Source organism: Carlito syrichta, unplaced genomic scaffold (genome assembly GCF_000164805.1).
Source record: "Carlito syrichta isolate Samal-C Ts95f unplaced genomic scaffold, Tarsius_syrichta-2.0.1 Scaffold306685, whole genome shotgun sequence".
Taxonomy (NCBI): domain Eukaryota; kingdom Metazoa; phylum Chordata; class Mammalia; order Primates; family Tarsiidae; genus Carlito; species Carlito syrichta.
In genome coordinates, this window is record NW_007250781.1 from 540,652 (window position 1) to 552,860 (window position 12,209).

Genomic DNA, 12,209 nt, shown 5'->3' on the forward strand with positions numbered 1-12,209 from the left:
TCTAATCTGTGGGGTTGGAGAGAGAGGTCACAAAAAGCTTCTCAAGGTAAACTGAAGGCAGCATTTCAATATTTGGAGAAGACTTTATATATCCGTTGATACAAAATTGCTTTCAAAGTCTTCACTTAAAGAAAATTCAGTAAAATGGACAATTTCTTACAACTTTGTTTAATAACTTTGCATGGGAGCCTGGCAATAGCTTGAGGAAAGTAGCCCACTCACATGTCATGCACAGACAGTTATTCCTTTGTTTTGCCTCTTTTCTTCCCTGTGGTCCAAAATGTCTTTGTTGACTGTGAATGTGTTTTGAAACAGATCACTGTAGCCTCCCATTTCATAGGTTTCCTGCCTGTGTGCTTTGAGTGTTGAAATGAAAGAATAGGTATTTATGTAATTTAAATACAGTGAGTGGGTTCAATTTAGATCACTTATTTTATGTTTATAAAATGTTTCTGATGAAATTTAAATTTATTCTCCTCTAAGTAGAATCAGAGTTTTAGAAAATTGCTTTCCTGTGACTCTTGCTGTGGCCTGACAGAACCCAAAAGAAGTTGGCTTTTAGCTGGGCTCGGTGTCTCAGCCTGTAATCCTGTGCCTTTGGGAGGCTGAGGTGAGTGGATTGCCTGAGCCCATGGGTTTGAGACCCGCCTGAGCAACTTGGCGAGACCTCATCTCTACAATAAATCAAAAAATCAGCCAGGCATGGTAGCGCATGCCTGTAATTCTGGCTACTCAGAAGGTTGAGGCAGCAGGATCATCGGAGCCCAGCAGGTCGAGGCTGCGGTGGCTGGGAGTGGCCACTGCACTCCAGTCTTGGCGACAGAGTGAGACTTCAACTCAAAAAAAAAAAAAAAAGAAGTTGGCTTTTGCTAACCAACTTTGAAAAAAAAACCCAGAAAACAAAAAACACTTTGTTTCTTTCGGCTACTGTATGTATTTTTGACTATTTGTGGTGTTTTTTCCTGTCTCAGACATTCCTCAGGAAACAGGACAACGTGATGATTAGTGTGGTCAACATGGTTAGTACCAAGTGAGAGTGTGTTTATTTCCTAGGACTGCAGAAGCAAGGGACCACAACCCGGTGTCTAAAATCATCAGACATTTATTGTCTCACAGTTCTGGAGGCCAGGAGTCTAAACTCAAGGTGTTGGCAGGGCCATGCCCCCTTTGGAGGTGCTGGGAACCACTGTGCTATACCTCCATCTCAGCTTCTGGTAGCCTCCAGCTTCCCTTGGCTTCTAGATGCATACAGTGTATCCCTCCAATCTCTGCCTTTGTCGCCCTGTGATGTTCTTTCTGTGTGTTTAAGGTTATGTCCAATCACTGACAGTCTAAGAGTAGTTGATTTGAAAGAACTCTTTTTGTTCCTAGTTTTATGGAGCTATAATGTATTTGCAATAAAATTCAATTACCTATTTTAATTGTACAGTTTGATGAATGTTGGTAACTATAAATAGCCATTGTAGCCACTACGACAATGAAGACATCAAACAGCCCCATTTATGCTAAAAAGTTTTCTCTTCTTCATAATTGAAGTCTTCCTTTTATCACTTGTTTTATTTTTTGTGTATTTAATTTTCTTCACTTAGCAGAATGTTTTTGAGGTTAATTCATATTGTTGCATGCATTAGTTTTTGGTGTTTTTTTTTTAGTTGGAGTCTCACTCTATCGCCCAGGCTGGAGTGCAGTGGCATGCTCACGGCCACCACAGCCTCGACCTGCTGGGCTCAAGTGATCCGTCCACTCTAGCCTTCCAAGTAGCTGGAACTACAGGCATGCGCCACCATGCCCAGCTATTTTTTTTTAATTTATTGTAGAGATGAGATCTCCCTAAGTTGTCCAGGCTGGTCTCGAGCCCATGAACTCAGACAGTCTTCTCTCTGCCTCTCAAAGCGCTGGGATTATAGGCATGAGCCATTGCACCTGGCCTAATTTTTTATTTTAATTGTTAAGTGGAATTCCTCAGTATGAATATACCACTACTGATCGGTTCATCGCTATTATCAAGTAGGCAAAAGATATCAAGTGTTGGTGAGGGTGTGGAGAAAAGGAGACCCTTGCATATTGTTGGTGGTAATGTATTAATAAAGGCATTGTGGAAAACAGTATAGAGTTTCCTCAAAAAATTGGAAATAGAGCCAGCAAATGATTTATCAATCCTACTACCGGGTATATATTCAAAAGAAAGGAAATCAGCAAATCAAAATGACATCTGCACTCTCATGTTTATTGCAGCACTTAAAACAAATTCAAGTGTCCATCAATCGATATATGGTTAAAGAAAATTTAGTATATATAATGGAATATTATTTAGCCTTTAAAAAAAGGGAAATCCTGACATCTGTGGCAATGTAGATTAACCTAAAAGACATTATGTGAAGTGAAATAAGCCAGGCACAGAATGACATACACCACATGACCTCACATATATGGAATGTAAAAACATTGAACTCATAGAAACCAGGAGTAAAATGGTGGTTACCAGAGGCTGAGGGGTAGGGGGACCGGAGAGGTGTTAAAGGACATGAAATTTCAGGTGGAGGAATACATTCAAGAGATTGATCATACATCATGGTGACTACAGTTAATAACAATATATCGTATATTTAGAAATTGCTAAAATAATACATTTTAAATGTTCTCACCACAAAAGATGATAAACGTATGGCAATGCATATGTTAAGTGGCTTGATTTTTTTTTTTTTTTTTTTTTTTTTTGAGTTGGAGTCTCACTGTTACCAAGACTGGAGTGCAGTGGCCGCTCCCGGCCACCGCAGCCTCGACTTGCTGGGCTCCAGCGATCCTGCCGCCTCAGCCTTCTGAGTAGCCGGAATTATAGGCATGCGCTACCATGCCCGGCTGATTTTTTGATTTATTGTAGAGATGAGGTCTCACTGCCCAGGCAGGTCTCGAACCCACGGGCTCAGGCAATCCACTCACCTCAGCCTCCCAAAGGCGTGGGATTACAGACTGAGCCACCGAGCCCGGCTTAAGTGGCTTGATTTGATCATTTCATAATATATATATCAAGGCATCATGTGCACCATTAAATATATGTTTTACTTGTTAATTAAAAAAATCTTCCCACAGAGGAAAAAAACCTACCAATATATTCTGGAATTGTTCATGTTTACCTCTAATCTGTCAGTTTAACATCATGTATTATGTTAGGCACACAAACATTTTTTGCTGTTTCGTTTCACTAGTGAATTTCACTTTTATTGTTATGAAATGTCCCTCTTCATCTCTGGTAATACACTTTTGTCCTGAAACCTATTTTATCAATTATTGATATAGCCACTCCAGTCATCTTATTTTTAAGGTTTAAATGGAATATTTCTTTCTATAGATTTACTTTCAGGTTATACAGCTGGGTCTTGTCTGTGGCTTGTATATAGATTTTTTTTTTCTTCTTCAAATCTATGTGACAATCTCTGTCTTTTAAGTAAATATTTAGCTCATCAAAGTTTAGTGTAGCTATTGATATGGTTGGAGGTTGAGGTAACTTTTTCTTATTTGATATATACTTTTCTCATCTGTTTAGTTTCTTTTGTTCTTACTTTCCTCCTTTTGGGGGTTCTTCAAATATTTTTTAGAATTCCATTTTAACTTCTCTTTTTTTAGCCTTTAGCCATATTTCTTGGCATTATTAAGTAGTTGCTCTAGTGACTATAATATACATCTTTAACTTTTCACAGTCTACTTAGTTATAATTGTACCACATCAGATAAAATATAGAAATCTTGTAACCACATATGTCCTTTTCCCTCTCCCCCACATCCTTCATGTTACAGTCATTTATATTACACTTCATGTGTTATAAACCCTATGAAAATGTTATAATTTCTGCTTTAAACAATTATATGGCTTATAAAGAAATTTAGAGGAAAAAGTAAAAATGTAGAATCTAGAAGTTTTTTTGTATTTGTACTAATATTTGCAATTTCTGATGTTCTTAACTCTTCTCTGAGGATCTGAGTTCCTCTGTAGTGTCATATCCCTTCATACAGAAGAATTCCCTCTATCATTTCTTACAATGTAGGTTTGCTGGCAGTGACTTCTCTTGGTTTTCTTTTATTTTAAAATGTCTTTATTTCACCCTTCTCAAAGAGTATTTTTGATAGATATATAATCATGGGTTGACAGTTTCTTTTAGAACTTTAAAGAGGTTCCATACTCATCTGGCACCCAGGCCTCTGCTTAGAAGTTAGATGTAAATCAAATTGACATTTTCATGTATATTATGTGTCAGTTTTCTCTTGCTGCTTTTAATATTTACTCTCTATTGTTGGTTTTCAGCAGTTTGGCCTCAATGTGAACTTCCCTGTAGTTAATCTGGTTGATATTCCTTGAGAATCTTGTAACTGTAAATTTCTGACTTTCATCAAATTTAGGAATTGTTCAACCATGATTTCTTTAAGTATTTTTCTACTCCACTCTCTACTCTTCTTCTGGGATTCATGTAACTTCTGTTGAATTGTTTGATATTCTCTAGTAGGTCACTGAGGTTCTGTTCATTTTTAATTCTTTTTTTCTCTCTTCACATTGCATGATTTCTGTTGTCATATCTTCAAGTTTTCTTACTCTTTCTACCATCTCCTTTGTAAGGTCAAAATCTTGGTGGGACCTCCAAAAATGTTAAGTTAAAACTCCTAATAGGATCTCTAAAATGTTATGTCAGGCCTGATGGGAGATAGTGTCTGATCTGCGATCTGGTGCTGTGTGAAAGATGCAAAGAATTGCACATAAGTTAGACTAGAAAATATAGTTTATTTAGAATGTAAATTAGAGAGAAAGAGGAAGATTCATCTCCCCAAGGTAGAGGAGTGGGCCAAAGCTAGGAAACATGGAGGCCATAGCTCAAAGAGCCACCTGGATATACCAGAGTTTAACAAAGAATTGACTAGAAAATAAGTTAGAGAGAGAGAGAGGAGATTTACCTCCCCAAGATAGGGGAGGGGGCCAAAGCTTAGGAAAGCATGACCTGGCCGTAATTCAAAGAACACATGACCTGGCTAGTGCTTAACAAAACGATGGCAAATACTGTTTGAAGTTGAATGCCTTTTAAACCTTCCCTTTGATGGGAGCAGGTCATTAAGGTGATTCGATGGTGGTCTGCTCCATGGCATCATGAAGGAGACAGGCAAGCAACAGGTATTGATGTCAGGTGATGGACAGCAGGCAGATGGTGGGTCAGTCACATAACTATTGCCATGTTGATAGGGTCTGTGTCATAAGGAGCTAATTAAGTTAATGGGTCTATGGTGGAGGCAAATGCTTGAAATAGAAAAGCTAATTAGTACAAAACAAGCTGGGGAGGGGTTATATAGCAATTATCAATAGCTACTTCTGAGAAACCAGTTTTGTCCTTGGCTAATAATGATTAGAGGGTAACATTAAAGTGAACTGCTAGAAAAACACGACAAAACTAAGCAATGTTAAAATGGCTGCTCATTGGGCATATTGACTCCATGTTATGTCCTTATATTTTTATTTGTACCTGGGAACTGGGATGAAGGTCAGTCTACTGTAACTGCTTACTGCTGGATGGGGAGTAGAGAGGTCCCTACCTGTCTAGAGTAAGAGGAGGGGATGATAGATTCAGGTTGGAAAAGAGGCAAGTGAGAGAGAGTGAGAGTATTACATGTCTCAGTGGAACCTCCAAAAATGTACCAGAATCTCAGTGGGACCTCCAAAAATGTTAGATTAAAAATCCCAGCAGAGCCTCCAAAATGTTAGGTCAGACCTATTGAGGGTTGTGCAATCCAGTGTAGCGTGAAAGATGCAAAGAATTGCACAAAAGTTAGATTGAAAAGTGTAGTTTATTGCAAAGAAAATTAGAAAGAGAGAGAGAGAGGAGAATTACTTCCCCAAGGCAGGGGAGAGGGCCAAAGCTAAGAAACATGGCAGTCATAGCTCAAAGAGCCACATGGACACACCAGAGTTTGACAAAGCAATGATGACTGCCTGTTTGAAGTTGAATGCCTTTTAAACCTTCCCATTTTATGGGGGCAGGTTGTTAAGGTGATTGGGTGGCAGTCTGTTCCACATCATCATGGAGGGCAGGTACTGATGTCAGATGAAGGATAGCAGCAGATGGGTGGGTCAGTGACACGACTGCTTCCATGTTGATGGGGTCTGCTATGAAGGTCATGAAGGACTGATTAGGTTAATTTATTTATAAAACAAGCTGGGGAGGGGATTGTAAAGCAATTATCAATAACTACCTCTGAGAAACTGGTTCTGTCCTTGGCTAATGGTTAGAGAATAAATTAAAGTGAACTGTTAGAAAAACATGACAGATCTAGGCAATGTTAAAATGGCTGCTCCTTGCATATATTGGCTCCATCTTATGTACTTTCATCCTTTTAGCTATTAAGTTCTTCCAGTAAATATTTTATTTCAAATATTATTTGAAAATATTAAAATAAAATATTAAAAATATTTTATTAAAAAATTGTCTGTTCCAGAATTTTCACTTTTTTTCTCTTTTATTGTTTTTATTTCTTTGCTGAGGGCACCTATCTATTTATTTACTGTGGACAGAATGTGTGCTTTAAAATTTTATTTTGTTAGTTCTAACATCTAATTCATCCTAAGGTCAAACTCAGTTGATTTTTTTCTTTTCCTTTCTTTTTTTTTTTTTTTGAGTTGGAATCTCACTCTGTCTCCCAGGCTGGAGTGCAGTGACACACTCACGGCCACTCCAGCATCAACCTGGTGGACTCCGGTGGTCCTTCTGCCTCAGCCTTCAAAGTAGCTGGTACTACAGGTGCATGCTTCCACGCTTGACTAATTTTTTATTTATTGTCGAGACGAAGTCTTGCCAAATTGCCCGGGCTGGTCTCAAACCCACAGGCTCAGGCAATCCACTTGCCTTGGCCTCCCAAAGTGCTGGAATTACAGGCGGAGCCACCAAGCCCAGCTGTTTTTTTTTTTCTTTCTTTTGAGAATCATTAGTTCTAGTTTCTTCCAGGCAATGTACCTCAAGTCAAGCATATATATTATTACCTGCTAAAACAAAGTAAATATACAAACAAAAATAACAAAATCCTGGAGAGACTAGTAAGAGAATCCAGAAATCCCACTGCCTAACATTCATAATGCTAAGATATAATTTAAAATTCCTCAACATACTAAACACCAAGAAAGTGGGGAGGAGGAACAGAAAGTTGGATTCCATTGCTTATCTTTAGCTGAGCTCCTTTGAGCCTGTTCTGTACATGTGTTGTTCAATGGTCAGTAAGAGATGTGAGTACACAGAACCTGAGGATCCCCTCCTGTCTCTTCTTTCTGGGAGCTTCCTTCCTCATAAGCACCAGATATTCCTCAGCTTCAGTTTTCTGGTTCTTTTGTCCAGAAGTACTGCCTTCTTCCCACCACTTCATAAGAACTTTGTGGATTGCCCTTAGCCATGGGCAATGACACTGGAGACTAATTTTGTAAAGATCCCCTCCTCATATGTTTTTGCTGCAAGAGTCTGCCTGCTTCTGTTCATTCTCTACTATATTCACATATTATGAGCAGATTTTATAGTTGTTTCTGTGTGGGAGTCATTCGGTGTGGGGTCTTACTCCCCATTACCAGGCGGAAAAATATGTAGGTTTTAAGAAGCTGATTTCTGTTACATAATATGTGTTTCTTTTTCAGAACTGAGAAAGACCAAAAACATATTAATGAGGTAGTGAATTTAATCAGGAAATAGCCGGGTTCAGTGGCTCAGCCTGTAATCCCAGCACTTTGGGAGGCTGAGGCCCAGCATCCACTGAAACACCAGGGAGGAGATCCCTCTCTGTAGACACCCTCATTTCTGTGCAATTAGAGGGAGGCACCTTAAGGGAGTGTCAAAGGAGCACTTCTTTGCAAACTTTTGCTTCAGACCTTACCTTCAAATGACCCTACTCTTAAAACAGGATTTTGATATAAAACTTGCTGACTTAAGTTTCTAAATACAAAGTTAATATAACATTCCCTTAAAAAGAGAAAGGTTATCTTTCTGGTAGACTTGCTGATTTTAAAAAAAGAGAAACAAAAGTTGTCTTACCCCATCATATTAATGCTGCTAAACAAAGGAAAGATATAAAGCTTTCAGAATGAACATGCGCTCTTACTTCTACAGACTTCAGTGATAAATATTATCATTGTGATATCTAAAGTGGGATTTACCATTCAGATAGAAATACAGTTTTAGAATAAATTCAATTTTGGAATTGTTCCTAAAATGGTTTTGTTGACAGATGAGACCCAGAAACAATTACATCACTGACAGTTGATAAAATCAATTTAAATAGTTTTGCTATTTCCATAAGAAGTACAGAATGTCTGAGAAAGGATGTCTGAGAAAATAGCAGATGTGGCCTCTTCAGATGGGTTTTTGTTTTAGGATAACAGAGCAGGCCCTAAAGCAAAACAGGATACAGTTGGACAAATAAAGTTAACTAAAATGTTCATCTTTGAAGGAGCACTGTCCTTAGCAAATGTTTTTCCTAGTGTGTTTGCATTCATAGTATTATATGTGGAATATTGAGCAATACCCACTTTCAGTTAATCAACTGAATCATTGACTCAGTAAAACTATTTGAACAGCTCTTATTTGCCAAGGTACCAAGTACTGTCCTAGTGAGGAAAAAAGTATGAAGTTATAGTCCTTCCCCTCAAGGAAATCAGTATCTAGTGTTAAGTGAGTAGGGAAGGAGGGAAGCTGCTCCGTGGTGCTTGACCCTATGCTAAGCATTTCTATACACTGGATTGTCACTGATTGTCAGAAATCCCCCACAGGCCCGTGAGAAGCTGTTGTATTGAAAGGACTGTGTGGAGTCATGGAGAAAAGTCAGGCTGTAGAGTCAGATGCCTCTAAATCACTCAGTGCCTCAGTTTCTCCCCTCTGTAAAACAAGGATGATGATGGCACCCACCTATGGATTGCAGTGAGGGTGTGGGGCAGTGCTGCACATAGTAGATGATCAGGCAGAAGTCACCATGACCGACATTCCCATGTGGAAAACGAAACAAATCTCACTAGGCAAGCGTGAGCATGTAGCAGGAATAAAGATGTTAATCTGGGTCTACCTATCTGAAAGTCTCAGAAATTCTCACAAAGCAATTCTGCCTCCCTCCCCAAAATAAAACAATCTTGTCTTATGTTAGGAGTTGAAATAAATATACATTTCTATACAGGAACCATTTGGAAACTAGAACCCCAAAGGATAAGGGATAAGCCTCAATAATGACAGGTTAGGTAACTCAGCGCTCTTTAAAACTTTGTTTATTGGTACTGTTCTATTAAATCAACATAGGCTTGCTGCCTTTGACATTAAGGATACTGCAGAATATCATGATGTGCAAGTTTCACTGACTTCCTTTGATCTCTGGGAAGGAACATGTCCTCTAATAATTGGTGAAGCCCATCATAGTTTTACTCCTTTGAGAAAAAAAAAATATTGTATTTCCAGGGCTTGCATTGTTTGGGAACTTTTAACCTTTTCTGGATTGGGAGGGGGATTGGAGAATACGGTACTGATCCTGCTTATAAATGCCGCTTTGTTTGCCAGCCGATGTGCAGTGGAAATAAATCCCCTCCTCTGTCCACTGGAAAGAAAGGGAGCATTTCCTGCTCTGAGTGTGGTCGCCTGAACCCCTGGGAGGCATCCTTCTGTGCCTGGTGTGGAGCTATGGTGGGTATTTGAAGACCAAACTTTTTTCTACTGAGCACCTCACCACCAGCCTAGGGAAGGCCAGGACTTTCTCCCACAGGCTTGCAGATATCACTTCTTGAGATTTTATTTACCTAAGAATCTGAAGGAAGAGATAATTAATTCTCTTACACTGAGAACTGTCTCTCATTGCTGTTTTGATTGACATTTCTTGGAGATTAAACCTTTTCACTAATTTATTACTTACTGGCATTTCTCCTTTTATGAACTGCATCTGCCTACCTTTTAAATAAAATATTCAAAATTATTTGCATATTTATTTATAAGAGTAAGTATTGCATGCAAATAATAAAAAGGGTTTAGAGTGAAGGGTTAGTTTCGATTCTCATCTCAGTCCCACAGTTCACCTCCCTATAAGCAATCTCTCATACCCATTTCCTGAGATATTCCTTCAGCTATCCAAAGCATTTCTAAGCAAACTGGTGCTTACTGTGAACGCTTATTCAGTTATTTTCACCTAGCAATATATGAAGTCAATGACCTCCTCATTCTTTTCTTTTTTTTTTTTTTTTGAGTTGGAGTCTCACTCTGTCGCCCAGACTAGAGTGCAGTGGCCGCTCCCGGCCACCACAGCCTCCACCTGCTGGGCTTCAGTGATCCTTCCGCCTCAGCCTTGAAGTAGCCGGAATTACAGGCATGTGCTACCACGCCCGGCTGATTTTTTGATTTATTGTAGAGATGAGGTCTTGCTGCCTAGGTGGGTCTCGAACCCGCCAGCTCAGACAATCCACTCACCTCAGCCTCCCAAAGGTGTGGGATTACAGGCTGAGCCACCAAGCCCGGCTCTCCTCATTCTTTTCAGTGGCTTCTTAATATTTCATTGTATGTACATTCTAGGATATATTTAAACCGCCCCTATTGCTGGACATTTAGGTTGTTTCCAGTGATTTCTTCTAAAACCACAGTGCTACAGGGGATGCCCTGGAGTATACTTCTTTGTATACTTGTCCATCTGCCGGATGAATTCTAAAAGATAGACTTGCTGGGTCAGAGGGTACGGGCATATATTATTTTGATGGCTAGAGATTGTGTGGTATGAGAATAATTGACATTGGATCATCTTAACTCTAATATTCATTAAAAAATGTTTTCTACCCTCTAGCTTGGCATTTCTGCTGGTTTCTCTCTTTGTCCTAAATGTGGAGCCAGCAATCACCTGTCTGCCCGATTCTGTGGTTCCTGTGGTATTTATGTGAAGTCCTTAGCAAGACTTAGCTGGGACAGCAGCCTGGCTCTCGTTGCTGGGGAACGCCACCCTTTTCCTGAGGTGAGGCCTGCTCTGTAGAACTGATGCCCAGGAAGAAGATGTAACTCTGAAATTGTGTACTTTGCCCTATGAAGCAACCTAGAGGAAGAAACCCAAAACTTTTAGGCCTTTTATGTGGACTTTCAATTAGGTCTGTAAATAAATCCAACAATTAAGGTTTTAAACATGCAGATGATTTCTTCAGAAATCAAAGATCTGTAGTAGATTGTCTGTAGTAGATTGAGGTCTAATTGCAGTGGCAAGACAGTGGACAGAATGCCAGCAGAGAGAAGTGGATTTAAAAGCTAGTAAGTCCCCGACATGTAAATCTTCAAGTTATGAACTTTTAACGATGCACACCTGCATTTTTAAAATGTATTATTTCTTTCCACCAGGTGTCAGTATAGTCCATTAAATACATACAGTAGCATATAGCCAATTGTGTTAGTTGGGTTGGGTACCTAGGCTAACTTTGTTGGACTTTAGACAAACTGGACTTACAGACATGCTCTTGGAACCAAACTCGTGTGTATGTTGGGGATTTCATGTACATGAGGTAGGATATGCTTCTCTTCTCTTGAATGTCTTATGTGGCATTCTGTAGACATTTCCCACTGCTCTTTTATATTGTAGAAAACTTGTATCAGGTCTCTACATTTACTTCTGCCATCTATGTGTTTAGAGGTGGTTAAGCTCTAACAACTGACTTGGTGTTAGCACTTTATGAATTTCTCTAAGGTACATCAAGACTTTCCAGGTTTCCTCTTATTTCTTCATTATGAGAGTTTGGAGAGATAATGATGAAAGAGAATACACATGCACTCAGCGCTTTGCATACAGTTTTAGAGAGTTCATGGTGGAAATCAGATCCTGGGACTGCCACCAGCCTATCTGATATCTTTGTGCAACTGAAGCAAAGGTGTTCTTTTCTCAAGATATTTAGCTGCCATCTGTTGAAAATTGATTGTAGTCTCTTCCCTCTACCAGAAAAATTGTCCTAATAATATGTAAATATATTCTGTCCACCATATGAATGGCACTGTTCTAGATGCAGTGATGTTGTGCAGTACACAACCTATACAATCGTTCATGGTGGTCTTCTCAGGTCCTCAGGTCCAGATACAGAAGAGCATGTTTGAGAAAATGGTGGTGCTCAGAAGAGTGTGGATGCGTAGTGAAGTCTATGCCCCACTGGATTGTAGAGCTGAGAGGATAAATATCTTCCTGGCCTCAGGCCTGGAAGCATCCGTT

The 12,209-nt window shown here is 39.4% G+C and overlaps 1 protein-coding gene across 1 annotated transcript in view; it reads left to right on the plus strand.

The window, feature by feature from the left end:
• Positions 1 to 12,209, plus strand: part of DZANK1 (double zinc ribbon and ankyrin repeat domains 1) — a 76,904-nt gene that overhangs the window by 38,288 nt on the left and 26,407 nt on the right. Inside the window, exons 10-11 of the mRNA XM_008063233.2 lie at positions 9,551 to 9,673; positions 10,815 to 10,979. Of these exons, the coding sequence (XP_008061424.1) occupies positions 9,551 to 9,673; positions 10,815 to 10,979 (288 nt within the window). The remainder of the gene's footprint in view (positions 1 to 9,550; positions 9,674 to 10,814; positions 10,980 to 12,209) is intronic.